Source organism: Phaethon lepturus, unplaced genomic scaffold (assembly GCF_000687285.1).
Source record: "Phaethon lepturus isolate BGI_N335 unplaced genomic scaffold, ASM68728v1 scaffold4605, whole genome shotgun sequence".
NCBI lineage: Eukaryota > Metazoa > Chordata > Aves > Phaethontiformes > Phaethontidae > Phaethon > Phaethon lepturus.
In genome coordinates this window covers 9229-30275 of record NW_010538218.1, presented here as the reverse complement: position 1 = coordinate 30275, position 21047 = coordinate 9229, and the positions used below count along the sequence as shown (strand labels likewise).

Genomic DNA, 21047 nt, shown 5'->3' with positions numbered 1-21047 from the left:
GCATGGCAAAAGTTGGAAAGAGTGTAACTGAAGGCAAGATGTTTCTCATCTACTAATTGTGACATAGGCATATTTCTCCAGACTGCTGTCCTGCTTGGTTTCCAACATGGCTATAAATCTTCCATTGCTTTCTTGCCCTGCTGTGTTAATAGATCTCAATCTCAGGTTGCAACTCTTGCCAGCTCCTATCTTCTGATGCGCAGACATGTTTCTGCTGAAATCAATGAAAATTCAAAGGCCAGAATTTGGCATATGACCTATCCCGAAAAAAATGGGAGTTGGCAAGTTGAGAAGCTAAGGTTTTCCTTTCAAACTAATCTGAATAAGGAATACATCCTCACAGTAATTTCAATATCAGACTCAATCTACTGCATAATCTTATCATCAATTTAAAAAAATATTCCCAATTGAGCGGTAAAAATGGCTTCTACTAGTAAAGGGACACTTAACCGTCTTCAAAGTTTAGTGGTATCCTGTGGCTTACCAAACAGGTGAAATTTAGGTGGCATTCACAGGTATTGAATTTACAGGTAAACCATATTAACATTTGAAGCTCAAAGAACCAGCAAATCACCTTCCCACAGACACTGCTGTTTAATAAGCACATACAGTCTCCACACAGTGAGCCTAAAATCATCTGTGGTGGCTACAATCCAAAGCTAGGGCTCACGAAGGAAGTGAGGATACACTGGCCCAGAAGGGGGGAAATGTAAGTGTGTGGAGGACCTTCAGCTCGTATTTACATTAAAAACTCAATTTGTGTGCGTCTGGCTTGTGCTAGGCTGCAGCAACAGCAACAGTTGGCTTTGCCATCTTGAGAGAAAATGGTTTCTATGGGCAATTTCTAGCGGTCCATCTGTCTATAGGTCTACCTTGTTATCTAATCCAAAAGCTCAATGCTGTTTGAGAGCATAGAAAGAAGAGAGAGATTTAATCATGTTAGTACTGTGCGAGCGCTTGAAGGTTGTTTTGGTTTGTAGGTAGCACATCTTCAGGTTAGCAGGCATAGGGCTCCAGCACACCCCCGAGCAGGTTCAGTTTTTCTTTTAATATCCTCCAATGAAGGCAAAAGTGCGAACAAGGGGGCATGGGCGCTGCCTTTCCCTGCGGGGTGCCCAGGTCCCGCGGGGCTCCCACACCGCAGGGAAAGGAGCGGGGAGGAAGGGATGTTCAACACTGTCTGGAGGTGGCTGGGGCTTCTGGCATCCCTCTTCCACGTGCAGCTGGGCATTGACACAGGACACGTACACACTCCTACTGAGGTCGGTGGCAAAATCCCCCTTACGTTCAGTGGGAGAAGGATGGAGTCCTTAAAGTAGGATTGCAATGGAAAGCAGAAAGCAGAAGTCTGCTGAGAAGTCACTTTGGGTTTGTTTCTCAAGCTTCACCCTTGATGTACATGACTTCTAGGCAAGTGATACCTATACAAAAGAGGCAGCACTTTGTTCATCACCAGGCGTTTGGAGCGGTGTGTTTGCCCTGACAGGCAGACGCACTGCTTCCGAGTTGCAACAGCATCCAGCTGCACTAATTTAGCTGGGTTATGTGCTGTAATCCATGTAACAGCATTAGCCCAAAAAACTTCAAAGCACTTCACAGTTGTGCCAGTAATGAAGTTCTGGCACTGCGAAGAAAGCAAAAAAAAGAGATTCCTCAGCATAAAACACAGTAAGAGAGAAAGGCTGCTGGAATGAAAACCCTGCTACCAATTCTCTTTCGTTCAAGATGTGCTACTGGCGTCGGTCACAACAAAAGGCTAGGGAACATTTTACAAGTGTAATTTGGGTGCTGGTGTGATTCTGTGCCCTCGTTTTCCCTCCTTAGAAATCCAAAATATCGACATATGAGAAGATGTGGGCGTTCATGAGCAGCAGGCAGCAGACTGCATTGGTGAAGAACAACGATGAGGGAATCCAGCGCGTGCTCACAACGGACTATGCGCTGCTCATGGAGTCAACCAGCATAGAGTACGTGACACAGAGAAACTGCAATCTCACCCAGATCGGGGGGCTCATCGATTCAAAAGGCTACGGCGTGGGAACCCCTATTGGTAAGATCTTTTCCAGCACAGGTGTTGTGGAGCACACCCAGCAATGTCCCCTTCAGAAGTTTAGATGGCCATTTGATTCATGTCCTAGTCTTTTAGAAACGTTTCTCATCAAAACAGACCTTAGGAGCCTCCTTTTAGGCAAAACATCTACTCTTCACCCGCTCATTTGCAAGCAGTCTCTGCAAGCAAGAGGGAATAGAGCCGTGCAGGCTACATCTGCAGAACAAGGTCGAGTGATCTGTTCGCCTTCTGGAGCATCCCATGCATCCCAAACTGGGTATTCTCTTTTGAGCATATTCAGTGTCCTTTTCAAGATTTTCTGACTGTAGAGAATTAGAAAAAGTGTCAGGTTTTTTGTGCTGGGTTCTTGTGAATAATTGGCACTGGACAGCCAGATCTTTTTCCTGTATAATATACTTCATGATGCTGCTCACATATGCATTTACCATGCCACGCTCAGTTAATAGCTGTGCAATTTTCTTGTCTTCAGGGAAATTATTCAGGGCAGTATCAGCTTACACAGGTATAACAGGTGAAATGTTTGGTCCATTGGTTGCTTGGTAGACCAGATGTAAATAAGGGAGAAACCACTGCACTTTGAACTGTGATTCTCTGCTACCAAGTACCTCAGACAGATTGTCATATAGATAACATTTTAAGCATATTTTTCCACTGGCAATGTGAGAACGGCCTCCTCACCCTGAGGAAAATGATACAAAAGCTAAAATCCTGAATAAAGACAAATGTGTGGCAAGAGTTTCATTGCAGTTATAAAGCTGCCACACTTTAAACCAAGAACAATGAAGTAATAATTAGAACAGATGGTAATCCTCAGAGGGAGCGCACCCATTGGAAATACAGCTGTGAAATATATTTATAAGATGTTTCTTGTATGATAAATGTACCTTACTTTTTTTCTTAAGGAAACCCATCAAAATTCAGGGGAATAGATATCTTCAAGCACTGTGGAATAATTCAGTGCCATCAAGCATCTTAAATTTTTAAAGACTGATTTCATAAACATGATGAGCCATGATCCTTCCACTATTCAGATGGACCCTGAAGGCTGTTATTTTTCTCATAGCATTCAGGACTATTGATTGCAGAAGCTGTAGAGAAAAAACAAACAAACAAACAAAAAACCAAACAAACTTGTCTGTGACCCTTAACACCAGTTTCATCAAGTTTTAAGTAGTCTGCATTTGCTCCTTCAGGAGAATACACAACCACATGGCTAGGGTTCGCCGCAGCAAAAGTATGCTTCACACTCCAGCCTTTCCAGTAAATGAGCTGAATACTGTCACCATTTGGCTCCCAAAGAAACAGGAAGGAGAATTTTTGAAAGTTCTTCTATGAATCCAGGAAATGTACTATTTTATTTACCAGAGCAACTTCTGCAAGTAAAAAACTGTAGATATAGACTCTCTTCCTACTCCTTTGTGCTGAGTAAGGTTAGACACCTAGGCATACCAGCAAACATCTCCATTTATGTTTGTTACAGAGCCTGTGGGTCACAAAGAGGAGGGTTTTCCTCAGATAGAATCTGGCAAAGATTGGCAAATCAAAATGGCAAAGACCGTTACTAGTGAAAAATCTGCAGCGATGGTTGGTGGTGAACTTAACGCACTCTGGTACTGCGGTAACAAAAGCACCTCTGAGCAAAACCTATGCAAAATGTCACCCTGGGAGGAATCTGGTTGAAGAAAGCAACATTATGAGGTTTAATAAGGCCAAGTGCCAGGTCCTGCACTTGGGTCACAACAACCCCATGCAACGCTACAGGCTTGGGGAGGAGTGACTGGGGAGATGCCCAGCAGAAAGGGACCTGGGGGTGCTGGTTGACAGCCGGCTGAATATAAGCCAGCAGTGTGCCCAGGTGGCCAAGAAGGCCAACAGCGTCCTGGCCTGTATCAGAAGTAGTGTGGCCAGCAGGAGCAGGGAAGTGATCATGCCCCTGTACTCGGCACTGGTGAGGCCGCACCTTGAATCCTGTGTTCAGTTTTGGGCCCCTCACTACAAGAAGGACATTGAGGTGCTGGAGCGTGTCCAGAGAAGGGCAACGAAGCTGGTGAGGGGTCTGGAGCACAAGTCTTATGAGGAGCGGCTGAGGGAACTGGGGTTGTTCAGTCTGGAGAAGAGGAGGCTGAGGGGAGACCTTATTGCTCTCTACAACTACCTGAAAGGGGGTTGTGGTGAGGTGGGTGTTGGACTCTTCTCCCAAGTAACTAGTGATAGGACGAGAGGAAATGGCCTCAAGTTGCACCACGGGAGGTTTAGACTGGATATGAGGAAAAATTTCTTTGCTGAGATGGTGGTCAAGCATTAGAACCGGCTGCCCACAGAGGTGGTGGAGTCACCATCCCTGGAGGTGTTCAAAAAATGTGTAGACCTGGCACTTCAGGACATGGTTTAGGGGGCATGGTGGTGTTGGGTTAACGGTTGGACTTGATGATCTTGAAGGTCCTTTCCAACTTCAGTGATTCTGTGATTCTGTGATTATTGTAGGTGTCAGGACAGGTATTAATTCCAGTATCACTGCCAGTGCTGATGCTAGTAATTCTAACACTAAAGCTATTAACAGTTACTTGGGAGACTGCTAAGAAAGTAGATAGATTCCTTTCTTGGCCTGAGACGTAGGTTGTTAATACTTCAGATGCCATAAATGATATGCTGAGTATTCAAAGAGGTGTTGAGATGGATTTGTGTGCAGTTTTAGTGCTCACCAATAAAACATCACCAATCCAACACTTCAGGCACACTTGACAAACTTTAAAAGCAGGCGCAGAAATATAGATGTACCTGTTACCCTCAAGATGAATTGTGATGATCCTGCTGGCAACATAAACATCACAAGAAAGAATGAACATCCCCACAAATCCTGCGCTGTGACTCAGGCTGCTTCACTTTACCTAACAGCTATGTCCTTTCAGACAAGGGAAAATAGATTAGTCCTACAATCTAACAGACTCCAGCTATCAGGGCAACGAACCTCTCCTGAGGTAGAAACAATTCTTCTCTTTCTTCTGAGAGGCATTGCCGGTTTCAGCGGTAATAATTCACTTCGCTGTGTAAAGTCAGTTTTGAAGGTGCTGCTGTTTTGTTTTCTGTTGTGCTTATTTTTGATTATTTAAAAGCATGCACGGAAATCACCTATTCTTACAGCAGGCATGTTTTCCCTTCCAAGCTGGCTACCTCTAGCACTAGCTGCTCATTGCTGGCTTTCCAGATGGACTTTGTATATTCTGACACAGGTCTCTTGGCATCTGTGATCACAGCATGTCCTAGTGCTGGCAGTAAGATACACTGAAAAATAGCTGAGTGTTGGCACAACAAATGAAGAACTGCAATGGTTTTCACAGTGATTTTCCTCAGACAATGCTGCACGCTAAAGGAAATGGAAAGCAGACAGGGGGACTTGTATTCATGGTACAATTATTTTTAATAATATCCTGCACAGCAATATAAGAAAGAAAACTAAAGCTGCGAGGCCAGATTTCCAAGGCTATTTAGATGCATAAAGACACGAAAATGGCGCCCAGTGAGATTTTCTTAAGTAGCCGCGTCTATGTGCTCCACGCTACCAGTGAAATATTGGCACATGTTCTATTTTAAAGTTTGTTTACCTTGATCAGCTTGAGAATTGCAGCTGTATTAATTTGCAGCAAAATGTGACCTTTGCTGAAATCACAGCTTAAGAAAATAGTCTTACTAATGCACTAAAGGAGAGGGAAGGACGGATGGTAGTTAGCTACACGGACAAAGGACTGGCAACGCTGACTGTGTTGCAGTCCAGACACTAAACGCTTCCAGCTGGAGGAAGCCCGATGTGGCAGGGTTTGGGGGCACATATATGCCTTTAGAGCCAAACAGCCTTTCTTGTAACCCTCTCCTGCTTGCCATTATAAAATCCTCGCCCCATAAAGAAATGTCTCTCTCACAACGCCAAAACCAACTTCAGCTCGTCTATTATAATTAATAAGAGGATTATTATTGATAACTCCAGCTTCCGGCAACACGGGAAGAGTTAATTGGCCGTAATTTGCTCTAACTAGGGGCTGCTCCATCCAGAAGCGGGGCGAGCGGCAAGCCTCTCCCTTGTCCCCCGTTAGGGCTACAGGCTTGTGCTTCTGCAACAGCACGGGTTGGCTGAAGGGACTTCCAGGCAGCAGAGATTTTGGAAGCTGGAGAGCCAGAGCAGAGCGCGTGAGAGGCAAACCTAAACAGATTGAACCGCCTAACGTGGCCCCGCTATTTGCCAGATACTGTACAGGCCCATTAATGCTGCTGAGCCCGAAGACACATCATTTAGCAAGCTGTTGGCCTGAAAATAAAAAGCATGAAAATAGTTGCTGTTTTCAGCTTGCGGTGCCAATGTTGTTGCAAGTGACGGAAAAAAAGGCTGGACTGCCTTGTGTTCTTACAAGCTGTGAGGTAGCTGAAGCGGAGTTGTGGTGTGTGGTTGTGCTTATGCAGGTGTAAATGGGAAGAGAATGCATCGGATGGACTGTGTGCTCTTCTTGGACAGCTACTTATTTTACATGCAGTAGGAAAAATAAACAGATTTGGAAGTAAATAGAAAAGATGCAAAGCAGAAAGTCTCAAAGGATGCTCAAAGCAATATTCAAACATGATATGGAGGAATTACTTAGCAAGAAAACCCACTGCCAAGGCTTAAACAAATCTCCGTAGGAGACCCTAGAAATTATAATGAATTCTCAAACAAATAACCACACCAAAGCAGCCTTCTGCTTTCCAGTCCCCAGGGCAGACACCAACAAATAGTTCTCTTCCCCCTTCCAGCCAAAAAGAAACCAACACTTTCTAGCTGGAGCAATGAGTCAAGTGATAAGGGAACACTTCTACTTCAGATGGGAGCAGCTTGCGCCCTCCCTGCCTTCCCTTCGCTGCACCAGCACCGACAGGTCTTGCTCTCGCCTTGCAGGGTCTCCTTACAGAGACAAGATCACCATCGCCATCCTCCAGCTGCAGGAAGAGGGAAAGCTGCACATGATGAAGGAGAAGTGGTGGCGAGGCAACGGCTGCCCCGAGGAGGACAGCAAAGAAGCCAGTGCCCTTGGGGTGGAGAATATTGGGGGCATCTTCATAGTGCTCGCTGCAGGGCTTGTTCTTTCGGTGTTTGTAGCCATTGGTGAATTTATATATAAATCGAGGAAAAACAGCGATATTGAGCAGGTGAGTCATCCATTTCCAGCTTGCTCATGTTTCTGGGAGGCTGAGGTTTGTGGATGTGGAGGTGACTACATGATAAGTCTCTTTGCTGGAGTGCAGATTTTGTATTGCTGAACTGTAACCGTGCGTTTCTGGCACTAAAGACAAATAATTTATTAATAAGTACAGGGATGTACCTCACCCACAGTCCAATTAGTGCTGTTTAGTATGGCAATGCATAACAAGAGCAATTAATTTCTCAGACAGTTTCTGCTCGATCTTTAAGACTTCAAGTATAAATTATGTTGGAAAGGAATAAAACACAACTGGATTTTTTCTTTTTATATGGCATTAGCATCCACCCTTTGAGTAACAACAGGAATGTACTTCCAAATCCCCAAGTGTAGTTTTTCTCTTGCTCTAGAAAACATTTTTTTCACAGCCAGGGGTTTATACACTGTGCTGAAGCATGCACTTCAAAGCAGGGAGACCTACTGAAAGGTGGTGGATGCCACAGTAAAGTAAGATGATGAAGACAAAGAAATTCTGGTTATAGCTCCGCTGAAGCGCAATGAGAAATTTGAAAGGGCAGAGGGAAAACAAAGGAAATGCTGTGTATAAATCATGCCTTGAATATTACAGCAGTTTGTGAGATAGAATCAATCATTAAAATGGAGTGTAAACACCCATTTACCAAACTGCCAACTGCTGTGAAAGAAACAAGACATGAGTAGCGACTCAGCGTCCGTTCATGAAGTTGTCCGCCAACCCTCTCACGCCGGCTGCCTTCCCCAGTGCAGCTCGGTTCTGGCCACCTCCCAGACCCTGAGGTGGCCCTGTTTGGCTCAGCTGCTTTAGGTGCTCTGACCCTCTTCACTTCAACAGCGCTTGCAGGGATGTGGGTCACATTGCACTGCAGGATCAGGGGCCCCGGAGGCAATCCCCAAGGGGCGGCTTCGTATCACCCAGCTTTAGGTTCCTAGACAAGAGGCATCTGCTTCTGAGTGGGTTGTTTAAGCTCACTTTGCACTTCTAGATGGGAAAGGCAGGCGCTTTTCCGTGGGCAACTCATCCTCTTCGTCCAAGGTGTAATCCCGTGAGGCTGATGATATAAATGCCAGAAATTACTGTCGAGAAAAATAACCTTAACGAAGGCAACAGGGAGGAGTGGGAGGGGAAGGAGAACATTTATCTCAGAGGTGAAGTTTACAGCAGATAGAGCAACGGTGCTGGGACACGGGAGGGATTGACACCTGAGCAAAAACAGGCAGCCTGAGTGCCTCTAGAGGACAACGTCTGATTTTGGGTAGGACAAACCACCTCTACCTCCTTGCTGCCGGTAAAGGATCACCATAAGTTAAGGCTACACGCTTGCTGCTCAGGCAGCTGAAAGGAAGCGAGCTGAACCCTGCCACGCATCTTTGTTTTCCAAACGACACCTGAGGGTATTCCGGGTCCATGACACCCAATGCCAGTGTCAGTGGCCTTGGTCCTCGCAGTATCCTGCGGGAGGAGGCAGCTCCTGACCGTGCAGACGTCTCGGTGCGTGCCTGCGCAAGCCCTCGCTAAAGGCATCGGCACCACCTGCAAACAACAGACACAGCTCACGTGGAGCAATTTTGCAGACCTTATTAATCAGGCTGCTCCTGTTTTGGAATAAACCAGAGACAAGAAAGGTGAACGTGTCCTGCCCACATTGCAGCCTTCTGGTTAGTACTTTAACCCCACAGAACGGTTTCAGCACAAGACGCGCGAGGCACGTGTCGGTAGCTTTGTTTCATTCACGTCTCGGGAGTTCCCTCGTTCAAATATGTTCTGGAGAATAGTCGCCGTTAATTAAAATGTTTAGTATAAATGCTAATATGGTGCAGAATATCCTGGAAAATCTTCAGGAGTCTGGGAAAGGCAATGCATTCCTGAAACCATAATTCAAGTAGACCTAAAGGTTTGCATCATGACAGAGTGTTAATTTACTGAGTAATATATTCAGTGAGTAACATCGTATTCAGGGATACATATATGCATATGTACATATACCGTTTCTGAGACTGTACTACTGTTTCACAGCACTGTATTGCTTGTTGTAGGCAGTCTCTTACTAATTAAAATCTTTAAGTGAGTTAATGTGGTAACATCACACTTCTTTTCCAGAAGTAATTTTACAGAAAGTAGAATACCAGTGATTCCAGTGTTACTTTCTGATTTTTCTCATTTTGTTTTATTTTTATTCTGGTGATATAAGAAGCTTAGGTGGAAAACGCTGTACAGCACATATTATCACTAAGCTAATCCAAAGCATGAGTCAAATACAATCTATTACTTTTCTGTTTCCATAAATAGAATCTCTTTTGATTTAAATAGATTTCGAATCTCATTCTCATGTTTGTTTTTAATTTTACTTCTTTCAGTCATTTACTTTCTTCATTTTTCTTTTCTTGCATGCAAGGCCTTTTGTTTCTTTTACGGACTACAGTGTAAGCAAACCCATCCGTCCAACTCCACCTCTGGCACCACCTTATCTACGGAGTTAGACTGTGGCAAGTTAATCCGAGAGGAGCGAGGGATTCGAACACAGCCCTCAGTTCACACTGTATAGTCAGGAAAGGAAAAAGGTGTGTCTGATGGAAAGCATTAAACTTAAACAGTGCACATAATGGCAAAGGTTGTACTCACCAACACATAGTTAATGATTTCGAAGTGCCTCTTTCTTCAGCAGGAGATAAGCTTACCTAATGCAAATTGTCAAAGTCCTGGAAATTTGGGCAGTTTAAATGCATATCACAGAAAATAATTACACCTACAGCGAAGAGCGAGTGCAATAGACTGCAATAGGTTTTAAGAATTATCACAGTCTCTATGTACTATTGCCACATTGTCATTTCATGGGGTAATTCACCTTTTTCAGGTAAGAAAAATTATTTGCCTCCTTCTCATCTTCTACCAAACCTGAGTAAACCAATAGCAGTCTCATTACTAAAAGCATGGGGAAATACTTCGCTTGGTCTCTGCTGAAGCATTCAGCAAGTGGGCCAGGCAGTTCTTTATAAACCTCAGAAAATAACCTGCAGGGCTCCATTAACTTTCTGAACCCCCATGATAAGCAGCCGGAGATTCTTAGCTTGCATATCTTATTCCCAGTGTCAATATTTAATGAATTTTAATTTGTCCATTTAAAATTCATTAGCCAAAGCCTCCAAGTAACTATCATAGCACAAAATCATATCCATCAGTTAAATTTTATGCCATGTAACCATTAACATTTAAGAACATATTCAGTAAAAGCACCCTCAGGCACCCCCAATATATACCTTTCACAGAATAACTCCGTTGACTTGGCTTGAGCAATTCATGATGTTCACTTTTGTAAGGCTTTGTAACATGGAAAACTCCTTTATGGCAAAATCAGGGTATCAATTTATATCAAACAGTAAAGCCTTGGCATTGCTTTGCATATTGAAACACACAAGGAAGCTTTTGTGTAGCAGGTACTGGTACTGGATGGTTTTTATACCCTGGAAGTATACTGGTTTGATTTTCTCTAGTCCTCAGCTTAGTCTGGGGGCTGCAAGGGCAGGAGACAGTGGACTGGATCTGTTGTTGCCACTGAAAAACATATGACAACAATTTGAGATCCACAAAATGTATAGACATGCCATCTCATAGGATGTCATGAACTGTGGCAAACCACCAAGTTTTCAAAACCTGATTACCTTTTACCTTTCATTATATCCCAGTTTACCACCAGTTTCACCAATTCATTTCCCGCCCCTCACACCTACTTCATGTTTTCTTGCGCACAGCAGTTCCTCCTCATCAAACAAATTCATGATCTGTTTTATTGAGGGGCCATTTCTGGACCCTACTGCAATTGGAAAACGTGTCCGAGTGGATGTCTTCGCACTCCGCTGCCAAAGAGCTACGGTGAAGTTCTGCTCTCCTCTTGAATTGTTTCCCTCATACCTGGATCCTGAGAAAAGCCACAGCGTAGAGTGACCTTTGTTTTCTTTCTATTCATGGCACAATTTTTGGTCAGCACTATTTATGCTGGCAGTGGGCTTATGTACTTTTTGTGATGCAGGTGTACCGCTCATAGCTAGGCTATACCAATCCTCCTCTCAGTGCTCAGGCGTGTATGTGACTGTCTATGCTCCGCTCCAGAAGCTGAAAGAAATTGTCTTGCTCAAAATGGCATTTTAACTTGTTTGAATAGAGCCTTGAAAGCTTTGGTTCTTCATAAAATGAGCCTTCTTACCAACAAAGACCTGAATTAGATCTTCTGTATCCTCGGCTTAAGAAAGCACTTTTGTTTGCAGTTTCCCGGTAGAAGTGACTTAAAACTAATTAAATTCGGCTTCTCTCAACTCTCAGAGGAGAAGGAAAATTCCTAATTTGTTTATCTCCATCAATCCTCTACGCAAGAAATCCTCTGGGTTGCAGCTTCGACCACTTGTCTAATCACTGTTTAGATGCATAGAAATCCCGAAAGTTTCTGTCACTTTTGGGTAAACATTTTCATATCCGTCAAGGATACAGTCACAGCGCTAGTAACAGTCACCATTTCCCTGTGTCTAGCTGTCCCCACAGACAACCTCACAGCTTGCCTGTGGGAACCACAAAGCAGCTCCTCCTTTCCCTAACGGAGCTTCGTACCCAGCTATTTAAAGAGCCTTGCTTGCTCCTTAGCAGCTGCGCCAGCGGCTGAGGAGCCAGCGTGCCGCCCCGGGGCCCACAGATCTAGGCTTGTAAGGGCAGCGTTCCCGAAGTTTGCCGTGGCTCCAGGAAAAGGCAGGTGCCTTCAGGTTATAACAGCGAGGCTCGAGGAAAGCAACAGCCCACAGAATCTCCCATGAAGTGCATGGCACCTGGCAGGACTCCTGCATAGACCTAACAAGCTTCAAGAAGAAGTGTTAAAGCCTTCAAAGATTTTCTGCTGATCAGCACCCTAAGCTTCTATGGCTGCTGTACTGTAGAAATTCCGCCACAAAAACCACTCTGGTCACCAATACAGATGGTCACCGTTGCATCTTCCTAACTCGCAGCCTTGCAACCGCACCCAGGACCCAGTAACCGAGGTGGAGCCTTTCTCAGGCGCGTGTCCGCGCGGGGCCCGTGCCGCGCCATCGGCGCAGAGCCGGCAGCTCCGCCTGCGACGGATGAGCAGCCCGGCGACGGATGAGCAGACTCCATCCGCTCCGGCACGCTGGTGCTGCCAGCGCTGTAGCGGGAGAAAAATGGCTATAAGCATACCCTTATGTCATTTTAGATCAGGTTTTGGTTTGCTGTTTGCTGCATTTTACTCAGAACTCCCAAACAGTTCAAACTGATAAGCGTTTGCAAAAAATGGCGTGGGGTTTGGGCAGACAGAAGCCACCTGCCACTGAAAGCAGCGGGGCCCTGAATAAGCTGGTCCCAGGCCGCTGCCAGGTGGATTTGGCTGGGGTCGGTGTGCCCTCCCCGCCTTAATGGGCGCGGCGTTTTTTTCCTCATCAAACGGCCTGCGGTCCAGTTAGGCAAAGGCACAGGGGGAAGGAGGGAGAAACGAGGAGGCGGGAAGAATAAGAGGAAGAAAGGCAATACGACCACCGTTTCGGAGAGCCGGGATGAGGGGGGTTGACGACGCGCCTGCGCCGTGGGACTAGGCCACGCACACCGGTGACGCCTCCCGCAGCTGGACAGGTATTTCCTCAAAGAACTGCCACGGGATCGTGTGCTGTCGGATCAAAGCCTTGAAGCTTCATGTCTTCAGCTCTTTGGAAGCAAAGGAGGAAGAGAAGAGGGAGAAGAAAGAAATCGCTATCTCAGTGAGGTTCTTGCAAAACGGACTTTTTGTGAAGTTGTCAGGTCTGCAAATTCCCCCTCTTCAATGAACATCAGCTTGAACCCCTCCTTTTCAGGCCATAACCCCACATCCAAACTCAACTGTGGCCATCTGTGCCTTCACTGAGCAGTCCCACCCGTGCTTAGATGGTTTGTGAGACCAGCAAGCAGCTTCACTGATTTTTTTCTTGTAAACAGGGAACTGAGAAACAGTTTATATAGCTGAGGAAGAGTTAAAATAATCCATGGCTCATTGTCATACTGTTTTGACACTCACTGTTCAATAAGCTCTGGCAGTTTAAAAGACGTAATTTAGTGATCTCCTCATGCAATTACCATCAGTGACAGAATACTCAAACAGACTCTTAATGTGCCGCAACAGCGGTTTGCTCACCAGGAGAAACTATTTTGGATATTTTTCCTTCGGTGAACTAGGCACAGACAAATAACTTTTCTTTCAGCAGCAGACATATGTCAGTGTCCCAGCTACGGGACCTTCACAGTGATGAGGGCACTGCAGAAGACAAATCCCGACTTCTGCACTTCCTCCTCCGTGCCTGAGCTGGTCAGGGTTCTTCCAGAATAAAATCTGGCTCACATCCTTTGATTTTCGTAGTTCTCAGTTCTCCAACACGGTGCAGTGGATTTTAGTTGTTGTTGCTTGTTTGTTTTTCTGAGGCATTAATAAAATGCAATTGAATAGCATTCAATTAATTAATTGAATTAATAAAATTAATTAATGCTAATTAATTTTACCACCAGTGATAGCCCAGCAGCATAAGCAGCAGATCGATAAAGCCTGACTACAGATTCTTCTTTTTCAGTCTTGTTTCTACTTTGTTTTATGTATTTTTAAAATTCTGAATCTATAATTATTCTAAAGCTTAACACAATCTTCTGCATGGGAGTGTAAGGAAGGATTTGGGAGCTTCATGACCAAGCTTTCATAGCCTGCTGAAGTGACCAAAGGGCAAAGAGGAAGAGTCTCACATCACACGGAGAACGAAATCCATTCTGTTTTTAAAGGATGACATTTCCTTTTAGCCTCGCAGGCCATGTCCTGCAGCATTTTGACGCTGCTGGAATGAGGAAGCCGAGCTGACTGAAAGCAAAACGTTAAACTTATTACTCTGCTGTTAAATGTATTGCTCTGTGCCTACTCTGCTCTCATTCTGAGCGAGACCTCAAAAGTCGACTTAACAGCGTGTAAAAAAATAGCTTTTTAAAGAAACCCTTTCAGCCTGGCTATCCGAATATGAGACTAAAAGAACAGCATATTACCCTTTCAAATGGAATTTTAATGTCACCATCCCTTTTTTAAGGTTACTGTAATTATGCTGCAGACATAGTGCTGTTCGGAGGGCCATCCCGGGTGTCCCCACTGCATGTGTTCCTCGTCTGTGATTTTCCTGTAAATCCTATAGCATTCTGGCTGTGTTTGTACTCGCTCTGTACCACAGTTTTCTGCTACTTGAAAAGTTCAGGGCGATTCCATTTTTTGGACATCTGTTCAGTTTCCTAATTGCATGCACAAGCTTGGAGATAAATAGGATTTTGAGCTATGCTTCCTGAGGCTCAAAAGAAAGTTCAAGTGTAACTGTCCTTCCGAATGAGTAACCAAACCCCTGAAAGTTCAAAGAATCATCTCAGATTGCTCTTTTAGACCATCTGAAGCTCTGTGTGAAGGCAGAGGGACAGAGGAAGTCCTGTGTCTCCCAGGTTTTTAATGCTTTTTGCCACTTCCAGCTGGTTTTCTCAAAGATGGTAGGATCTCAGACACAGGAATACGCACAAAATTGATCAAAGTCATGGTTATGTCTGTAACCAGTGAAATATCTTTGAAGGATCAGTCCAGGGTCTTAAATCTACATTTAATTCATTGCTTCAGGTGACAAAACTCATGCCAATGGTGTTTTAAGTCCCTCAAAACTAAGAGTAAAATAACTATAAAAGTAAACCCGCTTTTGTTCTTTTACAAAGCCAGGAGCAGGAGCTGGAAGGTGTAAGACCCAGGAAGCTACCACTTTAAACCTTCCTCCTGCCCCTCTCCCAACCCACTGCCTCTGTAGGGTGGCCAAGCCCATTCCCATGTGAGTTGAGCGCGTGTGTTTCGACCTCTCCTGTGGGTAACCAACCCTCTGGGGCCTTGCACTGCCAGGGTGGGAGAGGAGAGCGTCCTGGAAAGGCAGAGCCCTCGCAGATTTTGAAGGGGCTACTTCCATACTTTAGTGGGTGGATAAACGTGATCGGTTTACAGAAAAGATCATCAACAAGAACAGTAATGTTTTTATTTTCAGTTTTAGGTGTAACTGCCGTTGATGAACATTTAGGCAAAAGTTTAATTCTTAGACAAGACCTAAACATCAAAGCTATCCTTAAGAATAGATTGAAGTCTTGCTGATAACATTTATTTTAAAATTCCAAACAGAGTTGGAAGTGGAACCAGTTGGGCACTTCACAAATCATGTAGTCATATATTAAAAACCTCACATACTTAATGCCAACAAGATGTTTTAAATATCTATCTGCAGATGTAAAATGATCTTCATGGGACTATTTTGTTGATATGAAATTGAGAGGCATTATGATAATTGCATAGTCTGAATAACATGAATCAGTTTGGAAAATTAAAATATAAGCCTATTAAGGCGGCAGTAAAATGTACTATTTCATCTGCAGAAATCACCCCGAATGCACATTGCAGAGACCGATGGCTATTATTAAATATGCACACAACATATAAGTTAGTAAGAATAACAGGGGAAGAAAATAAAAATAAACCTGATCAGTCCTATAAATGGTTAATATGATCTTTTCCTTATTTGCCATGGAGTTCTGGAACCACTTTGTAATCTAGATTTTGAAAGCTCAATTAAAACTAAGATAGTAGAGAGAAATTATCCATGTTAAGCCAGCCACTTAGAGCATACAGTTTTATTAGCTTGGAAATAAGTGGCGATACTCTCTAAAAAAGCCTGAAGCAATATAGAAATAGTGTCTGTATTAGGATGACGCCTGTATCACCTGCTGCTTCCAGAGGGCAAGGGGCTGCAGCGGGCACCTTTGACTCTAACTCCAGTAACTCTGGAATTCCTATATTCCATTGTCAAAGGGGGTATTTAAATTATAATTGCACCAGCAAATTCCCGGCTATTACCAGACAGTAATTTGGGAAAAAAAAAAAAAAAAAAAGCAGTACGCTGCCCTGGCCTATGTCTATCACATTTTGTAGCTGGCCTGAATTAACAGTAGTTCAATTTATGTGTACTTAAGAAATTTAGATGAACAAAAATTAAGCATCTGAAAGAAAGAGCATGTCAAACTATAGATTTAACATACTATGGGATCTTAGTCTGTGTGCAGCCCATCCCACAAATGGACACGATGGCATACGCGAGATCATACACGTTTAAAACACGCACACACAGACGCTGACGAACCGATGTCTTGAGCTCATCTGCAGAAGCAGAGTTACACATGTTACAGGGAGCGTTTGTACTGGAGAGGAAGCGGCATGGTGTGTGGGATTCACTTCTCTGGGATCCCTTTGCTACCTTGAACAAACGATTTAACCTTCATCCACGTCACCCTCATACTCTCTTCTGCATTTGAAAATATGCCTCTAGAATAGCTGGCTGCTAGGAAAGCTTAGGTTTTCTCCTTTTCGAATAACATATCTGTTTTTACTTTTTTTAGCCCTGTATAACTGAGGTCACTATTGGATTATTACTGGTTAAGAACTGAACACTGCTTACCTTGCATTGGTGTCACTCCGGAAGGGAATTTGTATTTGAGACAGAGAACCATGTCTGTGCGCTGTTGCTGTCATTTTACAAGAACTGTCATTTTAACCAGTTGTTTTAAAGCTGGTCAGTTCTGCAGTTCTAGAAAGGGTTTGGTAGGAAGGATTTATTCAACTTGATGAAGGTAAGGTGCTTAAAGCTTTGTTGCACGCTGCTACCATCACTTCCTTTTATATATAAATAAACTATTTATATATATATTTGCATGGAACAATTTTTTTGCATTGCTAGATACTTCCACTTAAAGCCTCTTTGTGGGTTTTTTTTGTGTTACATGTAATTATTACAGCTGTGGATTTTAAAGGATGTTTCACTTGCTGAAATGTCTTTGTTAATGTTGTGATGGTGGGAAGAAAAAAGATTTCTGCTTTCTTTCTAAATTATTCAGCTACCTTATTCTTGCAGTAATTTTCTCCTTTCTTCAACACACAATATTCGAAAAAGATTCTTTCCAAAGAAAGAAGAGGGTTGAGGACTGTGCTATATTTTAGAAGGGTCTGCTAATTTCACGAGGGGAAAATAACTAAGCCGCAAAGAAAACGTCAAAAATGGTGTTGTTTGTTTTCTCTAGTATTCCAAATTTTTTTTGTGGCTAAGGTACATGTAATTTAGAAAAGATCTCTTTTCTTTTAAGGTCAGGAGGAAATTTGCCTACTGAAAAAGGGTAAGTTTTATGATATGAAGCCATCAAAACATCACAAATGCATTGTGTGTAGAATTTCAGAAACATTAATAATCAGCTTTAGTTAAGCCACAGTTAAATTCAGTGGAAGCCAAGTTAGGCAAAAAACATGACTTATACAGACTCACTTATTATACTTTAGGGGCTTATTCAAAGCTGGCAGAACTCTGCAGAGAAACTTTCTGAGCCCGCTAGCAGGAGCTCAGGTCCTTGCTTCCAAAAGCCACCACTTATGCCAAGGGTATGGTGGAACTCTGCCTTTGATGAGAAGTGTTTAATGGCATTTCCATGTCCCACCAGTGTCTGTCTTTCAACGCGATAATGGAGGAGCTTGGAATTTCGCTCAAGCATCAGAAGAAGTTAAAGAAAAGGTCGCGAATGAAGGGGAAATCTTCATTCACCAGCATCCTCACTTGTCACCAGAGGCGGACTCTGAGGAAAGAAACCATAGCGTGAGCAAGAGAGACACCTTTGAGGAAACATCAGGAACAAAACAAAACAAAACAAAAACGACGCTGCCTCCAAGTCGATTGTGGCGGGATTTCTGAAATATAGGCATTTACCTTGTTCTTCAGAAATTCTCTGTGGTTTCTTTTTTTAATCTAGAGGTACAGCAGTTCAAATGGTCATATAGACTGATGTACTACTAATCATCTGGGAAGTGTCTCACTATTTCTTTTGAGATGAATTTGTATGCTCACCTGTTTTGCACCTCTCTTCCCCTCCCCACGCATTGCTGTATATGCTTTCTAAATAAATAAATAAACAAGAGACAGGGTTCTTTTTTCCAATAATCTTGGGAGTGGAACCTTTTTTTTCCTTTTGAAGAAAAGATTACAGTTCTGCTGAGCACAATTGTTTAGAAACCAGGACCCAGACAACCAAAATAAAAATTCATACAATTAACTCATAAACAATGACAATTAACTCACAAGCAATACAAAAACATCTTAAATACAAAGGTATCCAGCAATGAGTTATTTTTACTTCCTCTGATGTTGTAAGGAATACTCTTCAGGTTCTTTTCTGTGAGAAACTTGTTTTTCCTTATCTTTTCTCTGTTTCATTTCTTTTAAAACACGTTTATTAGGTAATGCCATGGCTCCAGGTGCTAGATGTTCAAAAACGAAAACCAAAATCACAAAAGTAATGATCAGTGAACAGGGGAAGGCAACACTGACATCATCACACTGCCGTATCCTCCAGCTTCTGATACCAATAAAACAATTCTTGACTCCAAAATGAAAATCCCTTAGAAATTAGAGCCAAGAATATTCAATTTATAACAAATCTTGACCACACAGATAATAACGTCTGACAGGAATACAGCCAATCCTCTGGAACAGAAACCTTTTATTGGAACGGCTCAGGGCACCAGCAAAATGTTTTAACAATGAAGGAGAAAGCAAATTCCCCCCCAAACCTGTTCCTTTATCTTGCAGTGAGGTAAAGCACATCTATATTTATTGCTGTGCTGTCTCTGTGATTAATTCTTGTTGTTCCTGGGGCTTTTATTGGTGGCAGCTTGTTAACTCTGAAGGTGCCTGTGAAAGGAGACAGGTGAAATGCAGGCACATCCACACCTGAAGGGATGTGGGTGGGCACAGGAGATGGGTGCCCCTTTGCACCTAGCAGCCAGGAGCTGTACCCCTGCCTTCCTACATGCCAGGTTATATATATATATAAGCCTGGCCTGTCCCAAGGCTACCCCACCACGATGATTACCTCTAATCCTAAGGCAAGGCTGGAAAAAGGGAACCAGAGGGCTGGAGCCACCAATTGCTTTTTCCACACAGCACACGGAGCCAGGCAAGCCCGAGTCGTATCAACTGTATTTGCTTCAGCTTGCGGCGATGTTCATTCCCCAGGTGCTTCTCAAAGTGTTAAGTTTTGTTGTGTTTCTTGTATTCCCTCAGGGAACATATTGCTTATGATTGATTAACTTTCCCTTGTACCCTTGGCCATTTCCTCTGTAAAAGGAGAAAGTAACGTGAAAACCTTTGAGTGGAGAAATCTCTCCTCCAGCTTCACCTCACACCGTCACTCCCTGCAGCCCACTGTGAGCTTTTACACTGCGCTGCATGGCAAGGTCAATCCAAAGTGAACAGTATTGCTTACAAAAGCCCAGCTTCAGAAGTGACACATTTCACTATTATTATAGACTAGAAGACACCTCTGTTCATTTAGCCTTTCCACAAGGGTCAAGTTTCCTAAACCGCTCACCATTACCACCTCTTTCCCCAAGGTTCTCTGTATTTACCCCATATCCTTCTCTAAATGCAATGACCAAAACTAGATTTGCTTTTCCACCCATGTTGAACTGGGCAGAAAAATGGCTTCTTGTGTCTCGAAGGCCATACTTCTGCTCATACACCTGGTGAGGAGATCTCCTTGGCTGAATTGGGTAAGGTGGGTGACCCCTCCGTGATACAGGCAATGATCATTCCAACCTTAGTTTAGGGCCATGGCCATATGGAATTGCACATATTTGTGATTTTTTTTTTTTTTTTAATGAACTGTTTCTCCAAATTTGTCAAGATCGGTTTGTCCTCAGCCATGTTTGTTACCTGAACAAGCTTGCCAGTACCTGCAGATTTAAAAAATGTACTCACTAAAAACCATCCATAAAGGAGACCCAGCTGGCAGAAAGACCCCTGTAGGTTCCCCCCCAGGTTTGACAGTGAAGCTCTGAGAGTTGATAGGACAGTTAATAGCACTTTTGGCTATCATACAGTACACGTCATCTAGCCTATTGCCCTACTTGTTTATGAAAATGTTATGCAGGACAGGATCAAAGGCTTATTAAGGACCCTTCCCTCACACATGGGGCCTGTTAAGGTGTTAAAGAAGGAAATTAATCAGATTAACAAGACCTGGTTTTGACAGATTCGTATTAACTCTTGCTCATTTCCTACCAGTTACTTGCAAAATAGTTACTTCATCCAAGTCTTTGCTGGGCAACTGAAGTTAAGCTGGCTGGCTTAAAACTCCCTGGATTCTTCTTTTCCTTCCTTGGAAGACAGGAATTATTATTGCTGCTTTCCAGCATTTCTTCTCTACTGTATCTAACCTCCATTAGTTCCTCTCAGCAGGTTTGGAGCAGTCATCCTCTGGAAAACGAAAGAGAAGGGTCTCTTTTAAAGGGACTAGAGTAGGAAGCTCTGAAATCAGTGCTTGCTTTTGGGATGTTTGATCTCCTACATACTGCAATGACACTCTGGGCTGATAAACAATAATTAAGAAAACCAGCCCCTGGCCCTGAGAGCTCATAGAGGATCTTATAATAAGGTGTTTTCATACTTTCAAAGGTAGTTTCATTTATTTATGTCATCATCACGTTACCAACAGGCCATTCAGATCAGCAGCAACATTCTAATAGCATGATTGAAAAGCAGGTTATTATTTTTCAGTCTGTGTAACTCTATTGCTCTGCCATCCACAGCCTTTAGCTAAAATATTTTTAAATGAGTAAGTTCAAAGTGATAAGAGACTTATGATCAGACCTTTTTTTTTTAAAAGGAACGCT

At 43.3% G+C, this 21047-nt stretch overlaps 1 protein-coding gene across 1 annotated transcript in view; it reads left to right on the top strand.

Annotated features, from left to right (window-relative positions):
• LOC104620475 (glutamate receptor ionotropic, kainate 1) overlaps positions 1–18315 on the top strand; it is a gene marked incomplete at its 5' end in the record, with an annotated part of 26083 nt that extends 7768 nt beyond the window's left edge. The window contains 3 exons of the mRNA XM_010286711.1: positions 1825–2050; positions 6993–7243; positions 17822–18315. Of these exons, the coding sequence (XP_010285013.1) occupies positions 1825–2050; positions 6993–7243; positions 17822–17977 (633 nt within the window). The remainder of the gene's footprint in view (positions 1–1824; positions 2051–6992; positions 7244–17821) is intronic.
• Positions 18316–21047: the final 2732 nt, after the last annotated feature.